At 40.8% G+C, this 15,398-nt stretch overlaps 2 protein-coding genes across 7 annotated transcripts in view; one reads left to right on the plus strand and one right to left on the minus strand.

Moving 5' to 3' along the window:
• The window catches only part of LOC114486744 (tigger transposable element-derived protein 1-like), a 570,985-nt gene that overhangs the window by 406,534 nt on the left and 149,053 nt on the right, over positions 1-15,398 (plus strand). The window contains exon 5 of one of the 6 annotated variants that reach the window (XM_055086689.1): positions 6,788-7,063. The exons of the other annotated variants lie outside the window; for them this stretch is intronic. Coding sequence (XP_054942664.1) covers positions 6,788-6,821 — 34 coding nt within the window. The 3' untranslated portion in view covers positions 6,822-7,063. Of the gene's footprint in view, positions 1-6,787; positions 7,064-15,398 lie in introns of those variants that run through there. 6 annotated transcript variants of the gene reach the window in all.
• The window catches only part of PCSK1 (proprotein convertase subtilisin/kexin type 1), a 39,880-nt gene that overhangs the window by 18,185 nt on the left and 6,297 nt on the right, over positions 1-15,398 (minus strand). Inside the window, exons 3-8 of the mRNA XM_007107835.1 lie at positions 14,805-14,915; positions 12,721-12,867; positions 11,360-11,436; positions 5,606-5,694; positions 2,773-2,945; positions 1,543-1,755 (exon numbers count right to left, since the gene is read on the minus strand). Coding sequence (XP_007107897.1) covers positions 1,543-1,755; positions 2,773-2,945; positions 5,606-5,694; positions 11,360-11,436; positions 12,721-12,867; positions 14,805-14,915 — 810 coding nt within the window. The remainder of the gene's footprint in view (positions 1-1,542; positions 1,756-2,772; positions 2,946-5,605; positions 5,695-11,359; positions 11,437-12,720; positions 12,868-14,804; positions 14,916-15,398) is intronic.

Genomic DNA, 15,398 nt, shown 5'->3' on the forward strand with positions numbered 1-15,398 from the left:
CTATGATTTTTAGCTAGAGATTTCAAGGTGTGGGAGGGAGGTGCAAAAAAACAGTTTGTTCTATTATCACCTCCTTTGGCTTCCCACTTGGAGTCGCTGAATATCTCAAGTTCTGGTGGCCCTGTTCCTCTGGGGGCTGCGGAAGCAAGGTTGCCCTTTTTACCTGTTGACGCAAGTAAGCCCCAGAGATGATTGTGCTGAGGAAGAGGTTTGCGTAAGACAAAGGCTATGTTAGTGCAACTGTCTCAAATAGAATCCACCAGCTGTCTCTTCTATGGCTCATTTACCTAAGGAGGGGTCTTTACAAAGATGGAAATTCTTCCTCCTGCTTCACAGCAGAGTGGCTCAGATGAGGGACCGTCTATGAAATGGTGACTCTGAAATGGACCACAGGCCATTTTTTGAAAAGCCACTCTGAACACCCACAGGGTCGTCAAGAGCCAGGGGCTGTGAATGCAAGTGGGGCACATGTCTGGTAGGCTCCTTTACAGCAGGGTATAAGATATACCTGCTGTAAAGAACCCCTAGGTAGAAGATTACTGTCTCTTTGAGTAATTGAAGATATGGGCATGAGAGGTAGGTCAGAGCTTCTAAGTTGAGACCATAGTTTTACTGTCTAAAACTAGAGTAGGTTGCAGAAACAGGCAGTTCCAGAAGAATGATCCTGCATGAAGATCGTAGTTCTGACAATTTTGTTGAGATGCCATTAATATGAATTTTACACACATTCCAAAGGCTAATTATTAGGCAGTTTACCCACAATCAAATTGGATCATGACCTGGTTTTTTATTGAGATTAGGATCTACATACTTTAGCTGGTTGGTTCTTTCTGTGTCAGGAGTTAAGTTTGAGGCTTTCAATTTTTAAATTAAAAGAAGTGTTTCTCTTTGTTCTCAAAGCCCCCGAATGGGCCTTCATCATCATGCCCTTGAAGGGAAATCCAATAATTGCCCTTGGCAGTCTGACTCATGGAAGTGAAGGCACAGCCAAGCGGGGGCTGGAGATGTTCTCTGAGCATATAACCTTCCTAAGCTGCTTATTCGGATGCTGAGAAGTTCACCTCAGGGGAAATTTAGACTGTTATTTTCCTGTAAGTCGTCCATCCTTAGGAGACATAGCTGGTGTATGCTCTGTATTTTTATCATCTGCTAAAGGGCAAGTCAGACATTTTCCCTGCTATTAAAGGATCAACAAGTACAAGGGTGATAAAGCTCCAACAACCCTAAAATCTCCTTTAAGGCTGTTTTCAGGGAGGCATCACACAAGCTGAACAGACATTTGGAGTCTCGGCCATATGTAATGACAGATCGGTTGGCTTCTTAGTGCTGAATTTAAAAATGACTGAGAGGCGACATCATTTTGGCAGAAGCATCATTATCCCTGGGAGAGAAAGCTTCCCAATATATACCCATCAAGTGAGCAAAGTGTGAGTCTCCCCAGCTGAGACATGAAGCTTAAGCAAATCAGTTTGACCAAAGGATCCTTCTGAAGGCAAGCCGTGTTCTCCTACCTAAGCAGAGAGTTACACAAAAGCAACCTACGATTCGCTGGTCGGTGTAATCCCCGCTGCTGTACGAGGTGGCCAGCGTAGAGGAGCACTTCTCAGCGTACCAGGGGGATAGGCCTTGCTGCGAGGCACTGCTGATGGAGATGGTGTAGATACTGTCCGTGTACCCATCACAGTCACAGTTATCTCCCTGACGCCCCCCATTCCCAGAAGCCCAGACGAAGATAGAGCCCTTTCCTTGTCTCCCCTAAAGGAAAAGCCAAAACATACCACGTCTATTATCATCACTGGGGTCACGTCACATCCCAATAAAATCCCCAACAAATATATAAATACATGCATGAAGTTCTCAGAAACAGTAATTTGGAGTCTGTTTCAACTCCAGGTCCTCCAGCATCGATGTTGGAACTCTCACGAGACTGTATGTTATAAGCCACTGAGCTCTGGTGCTGCCAGGCCTTCCTCTGGGCCCTCTCTGGGATGGTGCTGAGTGAGGACTTTTCTTTTTTTTCTTTATTATGTGGATTCATAATCTGGCCTCCAGCACTCACTCAAATTTTTTCACTGTTCCCTTGGCTTATGTCACTACGCTTGAATCTTTGAACTTCCTCTCTTTCTTTCTGCTTGAATCTTCTGGCTGACTGATAGAATGACAAAATCAGGCATTATTCAGATCTGCTTGGCAGCTGCATTAAAAGGGACTCTTCAATTGAATGGAACTCGTCAAGGCTACCCTTTCTATGATTTTTCAATTTGTGCTCTCCAAAATTTCTACTTTTGTTTCATCCTGTGCAGAACTAGGCCTTAGAATCCTGGCCAAGAAGGCACTAAACCCCAGTGACAGAGCAACACAACCAAGGCACAAGTGTTCATCAGGCACGTGCAGAGAGGGAGGTGGCACATTGCTATATTTAAGGAAGCATTTGCAGAGTATTTGAAAGAAGTCTGGGTAGTAGTTTACCTCGTGTAGAAATCCAAAAGCAGCAGGAAAATGAAAAGGGACATATCCAGAGTATTTTTGAAAGTAAATATTCTAAGACTAATGAATATCTGTTGAATGTCAGACCCAAATGGGGAAAACTTTCTTAACCCTTAACTTCCATCCCTCTGAAGAACGATTTGGCTCTCTAAATGCACTTCAAATCATAAACAATAACAAGAAGTTCACAACCATTTCTTTGCATATAAACTAAGTGTTCTTCCCTTCCCCTCATATTCAAATGGTCAGCCTTCATTTCAAGTGGGTCTGTGTTAAGCATCTCACCTGTTTGACACCATATTCAAAAGCCTTCTGGGCTAGTCGGCCAGGCCCCTCCACAGTTTTCCCATCATCATTAGGGCCCCAGCTCGCACTGTAAATATCCACATGTCCAGGATTAAATCCAATTGAGCTGGCTTCAATAGCATCCGTCACAATGCCATCAAGCATTCTTATCCCTGAAGAGCAAAACAGACGAATACATATGTTGATGTCAGTGTGTACATGTAGAATGGCATGATGCTCTTAATATTCATTTATTTAAAGGACTCCCCAAAGAGTCAAAAACAGGTAACCAGTGTATGTCCCAAATGACTGTGACCCAGCTGCTAAAAGCACAGCAGGAAGATCAAGTCACCGCCTCCATAAGCTTCCTTATCTGCCCTTTAGAGATAACTATATGTGCTGTGCTGTGCTGTGCTGTGCTGTGGCCATGGTTGTTGTTGCTTACAAAATGTCTCCCCTCCGTCTGCTGCCCTGATAACCTGAAAATGACAGGATAGCTTTCAGAAAGAGGCATCAAACAGCTCTCTCTCAAAATGCCTGCTCGTGACTATACCACGAATGGCTGTGGCCCAGTCAGTGCCTTACAAAGGACTCTGTACGGGAAACTGCAGCTTGAAAAGATCTACTTACAATAGGAAACTCACAAATAGGGAAAGAACTCTTGTTTCTAAGCACTGATTAAAAATAACCCAGAGGCCATTCTTTTATGTGTTTGCTAAGAAACATTTTCAAGGAACATGCTTCCTTTTCTTCTAAATAATCTCAAGGATGAAATCATTGCCATGGATTTTACTCCTGAGGGGGAATCAGTTTTCATCAGGAGAAGGCAGGTGCAGTGGCTCTTTATGCTTTCCCACAGGCTGTCACCCATCATCAGACTCATGTATTCAAGAGCCAGGAAGGCAAAAGCAATTTAGACAGATACAGGCAGCTACCTGGTTATTCCTGGCTTCAGGCTAATGATGCCATGGAGTGCACAGCTTTATATTTTCACACTATTATTTACCATGGAGCTTGGGTAAAAGAACATGTAGTTGACATGACTAGTAGAAGTTATTTTTTAAAAATTATTTAAAATGCATTTGGGAAAAAAATCCCAGCTCTGCTATTTACTAGCTCTGTGATCTTGGGCAAGCCACTTAACTTCTACGTGCCTCAGTTTCTTCAGCTGTAAAATGCGGATGATGACAGCTCGTGTGCATTGAGGATATACTATACGCAGCTACCATTGTACAGGCCTTAAACATATGAACTCATTTATCCTTATGACAACCATTTGAGGTGGGTGCTGTAATTCTCCCCATTTTACAGGGAGAGAGACTGAGGCCAGAGAGGGACAGGGACTTGCCCAAGGCCACACAACTTGCAACTGGGAAGCTGGGACTTGAATCCCAGAAATCTGGCACTCAAATCCATCCTGTTAACTTCCAGGATGTGGATAATGTCTTGGAAGGTAAATGATGGACATACAGTAGGTGTGTTTTGGTTTCCTTGAGAATCTTGCTTCTGATTCCTCCTCTATAAAATGAAGGGATGAGATGATTCTCTCACAGACTATAGCTACTTAGTTCATCATTACTTAAAAAGTGCATTCTTTTTCTAGGTGATTATATAATTTGTGCTCCTGCCTCCATTTTCTTTAAATTAACATGGCATTTTGATGATGTTGGTATAAAGGAATCAAGAATGACCCTTAAAATCTAGGAGTGTGCTGTAATAGTGAGAGGTGCATTCTATATGCTAGGATGTATATTTATTTGATTTCTGAAAAGGAATACAAAGCCAGATTCCAGGTATACTCAGGTAGAGCTTAAAGGAGTTTTACTGTCATTGCCATGTTCTACAATGAATCTTTTTTGTTGTGGTTTTAGAAAACAAACTAAATGCAAAGTTCATAGTATAACCATGAAAGCCTGAGGCAGGGCTAGTGTGAAGAGGCGAGACGAGTGTTTTATTCTCTGTGAGCCCCTGCAGATCCACTCTGCACCCTTCTTCACGGGAACGTGGATGGCAGCAGTGGGTTCGTTTGTCTTCCCATTGGTTTCAGCCAACTGAAACAGCAGCAGGAGGTTTGGGGGTGAGGGGAGAGTGAGGTACTCATTCCTGGATCCCCCCTGCTTAGAAGAAGCTGCATTGTTGTACTCATGGCCACAGCTCCTGTCCAGTGGCTGTCTCATGTGGTCACAACTTTCTCTCTCCAGTTTCCATGACTCCTCCCTCCCCTTGCTCCATTAAGTCTAAAGGTGGTAACATCTGCTTACATCAGTTAGTCCCTTGTTGGTTTCTTTTAACTCTTGTAAATAGTTCCTTTATTAAATTGCCCTGATGGAACTTACCATATGCTTACCTATAAAGACACTGACTGAAACAACCAGAGATTCTAAATTTTTGCTACCACAGATAACCTTTGGCTTCTTACTATAAGTATGTATTCTTTTTAACTGTTCTTTGTTATGAACTGAAGGACTACAGAATTGAGAGGCAGGGAAAATCTTTGCCTAAATTTACCTCCTCCTTCTGTTCTCTTAGCAAGCACTCAATAACAAACTCTTCTAAATCAGAACACAGAGAAAATTAGCTTTGCTTCAAAAGCTATTCAACATTTCCTTTTCCCCCCCAACAAAGATGTATGGGCTATAGTCAGCTATCATTTTCTAAGAATCCAGATCCATTGATTTGCTTGCAAATCACATTCAAGTCATGTAGCAAATTTTGCATGAAGTTCATTTCCTCCTCTGGTTTTTGAAAAGTCCCCCCACACCACCCCATTTACACCAGGTAATGCAAGACTCAAATTAAAGTACAAAACTACAGGAACAACCCTTTGCTTTACCTCCAACTTTGGAATTGTATGCAACTCCGACCCCACACTTGTGATTATTTGCTTGCATGGCAATTTCTCCTGCACATCTGGTCCCATGTCTGAGGATTAGAAAATAGGATTTATAAAACGTAAATGAGGACAAACATTGGTGTTGCATATGAATCCACGGTACATGGATATGTTAACTTTTTGTCAGGCTTGTTGCTGGTTTTCTTCCCATCAGTATTAGATGAAGTGTAGGTATCAGATGAAGGGAACACATACTGGAGCCCAAGTGTATGAGTTCAAGTTCTAGCTTCTGACACAAATTAGTGATGTGACCTTGGTTAAGTTACTGGTCCTCAAAGAATTGTGGCATCCCATGAAATATTGTATGCAGAACACTTAGAAAAGAGGCTGGTATATAGTAAGAACCCAGGAAGTGTTAGCTATTGATACCATCTCAAAGAAATGGTTTCTACACCAGAATTTTGATGTTAAAGTGACTCCTCACTTCCCCTCACTAATGACTTCCTTGGATTAGTTTAACCTGTACAAGTCCTAGTAGGATATGTAAAACAGAGCCCCCTCTCAAGCCCTCCTCTCCTCCTCTAACCATATACCAGACTAAAACATCTGAAGGTTTCCTGGTACCAAGAGGATTTTGAAATTTTAACAAGACACTACAGGCTCTTTGGGAAACCAGGGTGCTCCTGCAACTCTGACTGGACCAGAAACCTGAACAAGACTAGTTTTGCAACTAGGGACAATGAAGGTAATTTATGATTTCAGAGTGTTTGGGCAAAAAAAAAAAAAAAAAAAAAAAATCCATCTCTAAAACAGACCAAAGTCCACCATTAAAGTATCAATTCTGAAATTCTGGGGATAGTGATTGTCTTTTCCCATTACTTCTCTGACCTCAGGAGGATCAATAAGTTGAGAGAAACTTTAATGTGAATTTGTTTACTTCATGACTTTATTCCATTGTGGAAGCTCCTGGGAGCAGCATGAAGGCTGTTGGTGCCTTGGAGGAGCCACTGACAAGATATGCTGACATAGAGGAATAAAGAGGAAGGGTTAGCTCTGAGCAACTCTGTCAACCAGCTCCCTTTGAGCACTACTGTACTAGACATCAATTAATTTAGCCCAGCATGAAATATGAAAATCCTAAATTGACTGGGTCATTTAAAATAAGCCTGTTTCAATCCGTAGTCTGGGAAGATCCCACATGCCACAGAGCAACTAAACCTGTGCACCATGACTACTGAGCCTGCGCTCTAGAGCCCGTGAGCCACAACTACTGAGTCCGCATGCCTAAAGCCTGTGCTCCGCAACAAGAGAAACCACCGCAATGAGGAGCCTGCATCCCGCAATGAAGAGTAGCCCCTGCTCGCTGCAACTTGAGAAAGCCCATGCGCAGCAACAAAGATCCAATGCAGCCAAAAATAAATACATTAATTAATTAATTTTTAAAAATTGCCATCTCTCAAACCACTAAAAAAAGTTTTAAAGTCTAAATATTGATACTTGATTTATTTAATACTTGTATTATGAATTAAAGAAAGAATAATTCCTAAGGAAAAAAATAAAATAAGCCTGTTTCACTTATCTTTTTTTCCTAAAATGCCAAACATGATTTCCTGTTCTCCTTCCACTAAATGATGTTCCTCCTTTATGTTAATGCTGGATAGGAGTCCTAAGTCAGAACAATGTAATTATCTTTAATTCACAGTCTTCCCTAATGTAGCAGATACCCACTTCTTTTGGGTCTTCTAGCATTTCCCCCTTTTGGGAAGTGGCCCTCGCTCACGTCTTCTGATTCTCTATCATGAGGCTTGTCCTCCCAGAGAGCATTTCAAGAATTGATGCAGATTCTGGGGGAAAGAATTATATTCTTTCTCAAGAATCTTCAGCTTTAAGTTCCACTTGAGCCATGTGGATCTTGCTACCAGGCAGTGTTCTATTGAGAATGAAGCTAAGTGGAGGTGAGCAGCACTAGGAGATGGATACAGAGTAATTGGTGTCCTGATGGCATACTATTTGAGTTTGTGGATCTTGCAATGCCTGAAGCTGAACATCTCTTGGGTAAAAATATTTTAATATCTCCATTTTACTTAATCTTTGTGTTAGGATTTTTTCACTTGCAACTGAAGCTCTCCTGACCAACACACCCATTCTCTGAGAAATGCATGCATATTGAACACATAGAAGGCACCTTATGCCTGTGGATTAGCTTTCTTTCCTTTTGTGGAAGGGAAAATTCATTTGCCATTATTGGGGAAATATGCTACCAGAAGTCACCACCACCTGTATTTCCATTTACACAAGATGGAAGACAGCGCCCAAGATAGCAAAGTCTCCAGGTAGAGCGTACAGAATCAACCTGTTGGCAAACATCTCCAGCATTGTACCTCTGTCCTAATAATGATGCAATATGACACTACCTATTATTTATGTCTCTTTATATAGTGTTTATCTCTCTTTACATAGTACTATTTTCTTAAAAGGTGCAGGATCATGGTACAAATAGGGGTTGATATCTTTGCCTCCTCTTATCCTCACTTCTCACCTCCACACCTTGAGAAAAAAAGACTTTATCAAAGTGGTTCTATATCATTCTTCCTAGACCTGCAGTTTTCTTTCCTTAAATCAGGCTCTGAGATAAAAGAACACTCTATTATCTTAGAACAATGGATATAACTGGCATTTAAACAAATTGATTTTTAAAAACATATTCCAGGAGATAATTTAAAGACTACTATTGTACTAGTTAAAATATCATTGCCACACGTTATAAAATAGAAGAATAATCTGTAATTGGTGTTGAAATACTGACCACAAATTCATGCCAGATTAGTAGTAAGAGTTACCTGCACTTTTAAGATTTTGTTATTTAGTGATTCCTCATTTGATTTGCAGAGGAGAATTCAAATGCAGCTTTTATTAACCTCATTTACATAGTAATAAAGAACAGCAGCAACACAGATAGTTTGGAGAGATAATGCCCTTGGAATTGGGAGATAATAGGTCTCTAACTGCTATAAAGGCCCAGACAAAATGGGGCCATTCATTTTCTAAACCTAAGGGATTTATTTCTGACAATATGCTAGAAGGGTAACTCTACTTTTTATTATACCTTTTGATAAATGTTGGGGATGCTAGCTTTTTGGTTGATAGTCAAGAGGACCCTGAGAGATAGCTGCTTATTGTGTAATTTTCAAATAGCAGATTCTGAATTGGCTTAGCAAAGTATCTCTGCTTCTGCTCTTATCAGATGATGCTATTCTTGTCATGCTTTTTTTCTCAGTGAAAGGTCTACCTTAGTTGCTAAATGAAAAGCCTTGATCATTATCATCATCATAGCACACATTTAACTTTTTCTATATACAAGGCACTATCCAAGCCAATTACATATATAAACTTATTTAATCCCCCTAAGAACCCAATGAAGTAGGTACTATTATTACCTCTTTAGTAGATGATAAAACTAGTCACAAAGAAGTTAAATAATTTGCTCAAGGTCACTCAACTATTAAGTGGAAGATCTAAGATTTGATCTAAATCTAGCTGCAAAGTCTGTGCTCTCTTGTTTGGCCATGCTACACTAACTCTATGCTATGTGCAAGGTCCACGGTCTGCTATGCTCTGGAAACTCAGAGTTTTCAGGCACAAAATACATACAATTATGGGTTGCTTCCTTGGGGCATTTGGAACTCTGTGAATTGGGGGAAATGTGGCTATTATCAGTACCATAAGTTGAGAGTCCCTTTTTTGGGGGGGCGGGTGGTAAGAGGGACATCTGAATTCCCCTTCTCATGAGTACAAAACTCTAGAGAATGTCATTTCACCAGGTATTCACCTATCATGCATCTACCACACAAGTTACCACCCACTTTGGATCCTGGGCCGGACCCAGTACACACTGCCTAAGAAGGAGGCTGACACCTTCAGCTAACAGTCTCCTCAGCTGTGCCCGTGTGGTCGGGAGCAGATTTCCCTTAGTCTTGATCAAGGGGATGGAATGAGAGTTGTCATTTTTACTTCATTCTAGGAAGAGTGTCTTTTTCTTCCAAGCACTTATTGCCCATTTCCTTAGGAAACTTCTTTTAGGAGGGTAGGGAACAGATACCTTGTCACCATTTTAGGAGACGAAATAAAAAATAGAGGCAGAGTGAGATCAGTGATCTCCTCAAGGTCATCCTTCCTCCTGGTAATTGGCAAAGTCATCACTACCAGGCAGGCTAACATTACAAGGTCATGCTCTAAAAGAACAGGTGTTCCTCCTGGTCCTGCACTGCCCTCACTCAGAAATATGGCTGAACGTTTGTCTGGGGGGTCTTGCTCTAAGTTCCTGAGACATCCCACTTTCCTCCAAGGTTCCTTTTGTATTCCTTTTGTATCGTTACTGGAATGATTCCCTTTGTATTGTTATGGTTCCTTTTGTATTGTTACTGGAATGTTCTAACCTCAAGGGCTGTTTGCTGTTAACCCCTTTAAGAGATAACCCTAAAAGAAGTAAATGGTACTGAAAGAACTCTCCCCAAGCCTCCCCTTCCCCTCAAGGAAGAAATATACACTCGAAAGTTGAGGCCAAGTCCTTCAGCCCCAGCATCCCTTCCTGGGGTTTGTTGGCCTTCTAGGGGACAATCCAAAGTAACAAGTTTAGGTCAATATTACTACACCAGCCACATGGGAATTCTGAGAAAATAAGGGAGAAGGGGAGAGGGAAACTGAGAGCAAGAGAGAGAGAGAACTCTATTGACCCTAATTGGTTAATAATCTGAGAGAGGAAGAAAGAAAAAGGAAGCACTTTATGTGGCATCCACAAAGAGCTTTTCACTACTTGCTCTTTCCATCCCCACTTGTAGCAGCACTCATTTTGCCTTGGCTTTCATCTGCTTTGGTGCAAGTTTCTTTTGGGTGGAGCAAATGAAGAGGAAAATGTGAATGTCTCCTTGAAGTCTGTGAGAGACATGATTATGCACAAAGATGAGTTTTCACATGGGCCTGGACACTTGAGGCTGTGTGCCTAGAGGGTGAAGTTCCTTTGGAGCTAAGAAAAAAAAGGTTAAAATGTCTCTTGCATTTGGGTCTTTATTTGGCCTCTTGCTTCGGTGGGTCTGGCTCTTGGCCTCACTCATCACCTTATGGCTGCTATGGAGAGTTAATTTAGGAATCAGAAGATATCCTTTTTCTCTTCCCTTTAGCTTTAGAATACCCAGCAGAAACTCTGGAACAGGCTACTAATTAGCCCAATGCCCCGGAGACTGTGTTGGATTTGAGGGCCCAGCCCATGGTATATTTCTCATCTGGTGCCGTGCCATATTCTTCTGAGGGAACTAGTGAGCATGGTTGTGGCCAACATAGGAAGTCTTGGGGATTTGTTACCTTGGTCATCTGTATTTCTCTTCATGACTAACATCAAGCATGTTGCTAGCAATAAAAGATTCATAGAGGAATTGGGGACAGGAGGATGGACTCAGATTTTTATTCTTTATGTCTCAAACAATTTTTTCTAAAGCCATAACTATTCAGTAACATTTGAGGGGAACATTTCATATAAGAAGAAAGTTTAATTGAAATATGGTTCTATAAGCCCAAAGGAATATATAAATAGAACCTTTTGTTTCTGTTTTAAAAGCAACAAAATATTGTGGTATGGATGGTGTACATGAACATTTTCTGAGAGCTAAAATGTGGATCATATTTATAGTGCAATTTTTTCAAATAAGATAAAAGCATTTTAAAGCACTTACCCCCACCCCCAAATCCATATTTACTCACTTGTTCTCATTTGTGGGATCATATCGGGGAAATGGATCGTGGTCATTATCATTAAAATCATAGCTAGCCTCTGGATCCTAAAGAGAAAACAAAAATAACACTGTAGCATCATAAAAAAAGCAGTACTTTCCGAGTCTTCTATCCCTATCCTATTCCCATCCTGGCTGGTAGCTCGAAAGTCTGCATTTTAGAGTTTCTGGCCCAGCTGCTGATCATTTATCATCCCCATAAACCAGGCAGAGGTGATGTACACAGAAAAGTGAGCCATCGTCCAATTCTCAGTGAATGTTTCCAAACCTCTAGCTCAGAGAGAGTCAAAGTTTACTTAGTTCAACCACCTCATTTTCCAAATGAGAAAATTGAGGCCCAGAGAATTTGAATGGCTTAATTAAGCTAGAGCACTAGTTAGTGACACTTTGATGCTCATCTTTCTTAAGAATATAGGTGCAAAGAGCTGGCTGTGGGCTGGGGCTCAGGTCTACAGTGATCTCCTTCTGCCTCCTCAGTTAAAATAAACATGTAATTTAATTAAAGAGGCTGTCCTTGAAATTCAAGACAAGCTTTCAGGTCCCACCCCCTTTTGCAATCAGATTGCTACACTTAAATGTCTTCCACGTAGGAATTGTATCACTACTACTGCTACTTCTCTATATTTTCCATATCTTTTAATAATTCCGAATCTGTTTCATCTCTTCTTTTCCTTCCTGTTTCCTTTGCTCTTTAGCTGGGGAATGTCGGTTGAGTAGAAAGGATGAGAGAAAGACAAGGGGCAATATTCAAGATGAAACACTGATTTAAAGACCTAAAATATTATGGAGAACTTCATAACCAATTAAGTAAATAACTTTCATTTACTTATTTTCCATTTTTAGTAAATTTTTCTCAGCTTGTCATTTTTGTATTGTGTAGTGCACGCTTTGATTTGCATGGAAGGAATCACATTCACATAACTTCACAATGTGAGAGATATTGACCCATAAGGGATGTGAGCAGGAAGACTGTGAAAATGGTCTCAGACGTCAGGCTTGATTTGATTGCTTTCATGTCCTCAAATACTGAGTGGCATAGAGTTTGAATGGCTTTTAATAATTTAGCTGATATTAAGTGCCTCCCCCTACCCCAACACACATGCTTTTGTACAATCCTTGGCTCCAGCAAATTCTTTCAATGCCCAGTGATACAAAAAAAAAAAAAAAAAGTTTATGTGCACTGGCAGAAGGGTGAGGGAAGTGGCAAAACCGTGGCCTGTCATTGCCAGGGCTGACATCAGAGTAGCCTCCTGCTTGAGGGAAGCAAAGTCCTAACTGTGTGTCAGTGTAGACAATTCCCTAAGTTGCAGCAATGGGAGGGCTTAGACTCACATAGTTGGCATAGATGTCTGTGTGATTCCACTCCAAGCCGTCATCCAGTACAGTGATAACAACTCCTTTGCCTGTAATGCCTTTTTGCCAAACAGGTATCACATGGAGGTCCAGCTTGGGCAGGGCTGCAGTCATCCTAGTATCTTGCTGATAAAGAAAAACAAAGAAGCATTGGTAAAACCATGATTTGGTTGCTGCAAAATAAGAACTGAAGCTCCAGTCTGGAGACCCATCTTTCTTCTTCCTGGGGTCACTCTATTCTTTAAAGCGGGCAATTAGGTGAAATAAAAAAACAAAGTTAAGGGTAGGACCAAGTGAATCATCAGAGTGCTGCTCTTTTTCCAGTTGTTCCAATGCAAAATCAATCAAAAGGATGACTCACCCTGTGCCCCTTGTCTTTGAGCTGCATGGCTTTGAAGAAGAAGTTCATCCCTAAGTTGCTTTCATTTATAATTACATGCTCAAGCTTTTCATCTACCAAAGCTTTATTTGATGTCCCATGTTTCCATCTCCCCCCAAATCCTGAGCCTCCACTGCCACACTGAATGTACTTTATATTGTCTGGTTCACAGCTCTTCATGGATGTTTTTATAGATTTTTCTAAAAGAAAAGGCAGAACCTGGAATGCCCAGGAGGCTGTGGTCTTACCAAGACTTGCAATCTAACTGCCTATTTCCAAGTATGAGTGATTTAGGGAGTAAGTATCTGTGAGAGAAGATGTGGGATTTTTTTTTCAGATAATTTTTCTGTTAGTTACTGTATGTGGGACTGTAAGGAAGAAGAGCTGGACAGCAAGGGAACACAGATAGGAGCACATCCCCAAGCATTCAAGAGAGATGCACTAGAAAAATGCCAGCTTTTTAGTGAAGAGGTCAACAAGAAATTTATAAATAACAACAATCAAAAGTATCAGTGAATGCATTGGCCCCTGGCTGATGCTCCTTAGAAAGAGGTGGGGCAAAACAAGAATCTACTAGGCCAACATGAAGCTGAATCACAGGAGGCTGGAACTACACACAGATTGTTGGCCAATGCCAATGTCAGTCAGAAGAACGATCATAGGGTGTGGTTGTTAAGAGTATGGCCTCTGGAGCCATGAATTATGGCCCCTCCACTATAATTACGTGATTTTGACAAGTTATTCAACTTGACAATGTCTCTGTCTCTTCATCTGTTAAATGGGGGTACTTACTATACCTACAACAAAATGTTGTGTGAGAACTAGATGAGTTAACTCATGTCAAACACTTAGAATAGTATTTGACTCATAGCAAATGCACCAGTGTTAGCTAATGAGTCTCTTCTGCTGCAATGAGTAGGTATTGCCTAGGTTAAGAGAGTTTCAAGAGGAATTGATCTCCTTTCCCATCCATTATGCAACAAGGATGTCTAAGCGTTAGCTTATGGTTGTCATGAAAATTCATCTTTTATAATATTCTCAACAATAAACACTTCTATTAACATGTATTACTACGATAGAGGCTTAACATTAAAACAGAGGAGAGTACTCTGAAGGCAAGCAGGAACACTTACAGTTTCTCCACTAGGTGCCTACATTCCAACAGGGATTTGATAACTATATTAAAGGTAGTACTAGTTTGCAAGTCTAGACATCGGCAGATAGATGCCTTTTGTCTTTCCTTGTGTTCCTTCCTTTAGCCTAGTTCAGAAATTCTCACCTGTAAGCATGTACGAATTGCCTCTCAGGGCTATATATACTGAATCATGTTCACTGTACTCTTTGGGTGATTTAAAGGGTTCTCAAGAGTAACTTTGATCAAATATGTTTTTTTGCCATGAGTACTGTTTTGGAACGCCTAAATTGCAAGACATGATTCTTCTGTACTTATTCCAGATAAATGTAAGAAGACAAAAGGCAACAACCCTTCCTCTCATAATAGCTAAAGATCTGTGTTTCAGACATCCTCACATAGTAAAACAGAAGATCCAGATCATGGAAGGTCCCATCAACCCAAATCTCTAGGTAACACAGCCCTCTGCTGAATTATCTATCATTAAAAAAATCTATTGTGCAGATATAACAAATAACCCAGGTCCTACACAGTCCTCCTGTAGGTACTTACCAAGTACCACTGCTGATTCCACATCGGATCATTGAAGAGATCTAGTGCTGAGTCTCTTAGAACTGAACGTTTACTTCTCTCTTTTTCATACTGTTGTTCAACCCATAGCACCTACAAGGAGTTTTAGAGCAAAAAAATCAACAAATAGCCACCTCTGGTGTAATCATCTTCCCTCTAACTAGTTCTAGTACTCTCTCCATCAGAGTTCAGGCAGCTCCACAGTGTTTTCGTTTGACTATAGATCAAACTGGCAGCTCAGTGAGAAGAAGGGATTGCCCACTGGGGAGATGAACATTTCCTCTATTACAGTAAAATGTACCTTTATGGGGAGGAGAAGCAGTCAGTGAAGTGATGATTCCCTCAAATTATTTACACTGTGATTACAGTGGAAGTAAAAGTTCAGCCTGCTTTCATCAGCAAATGGACCATATTACTCACTTTTATATTGAGGTTCCAGGGTTCTGTGGCAGAAAATTTGTCCGTTTTCATGGAATGAGTCAACAAGCTAAGAGATCCCAGAGACTGCTGTTATGTTGCTCTTACAGCTTAATTTCTCTTTCTTTATATACAAAAATAGAAATTGCAAATGTGACA

This window comes from Physeter macrocephalus, chromosome 8 (assembly GCF_002837175.3).
Source record: "Physeter macrocephalus isolate SW-GA chromosome 8, ASM283717v5, whole genome shotgun sequence".
Taxonomy (NCBI): Eukaryota; Metazoa; Chordata; class Mammalia; order Artiodactyla; family Physeteridae; genus Physeter; species Physeter macrocephalus.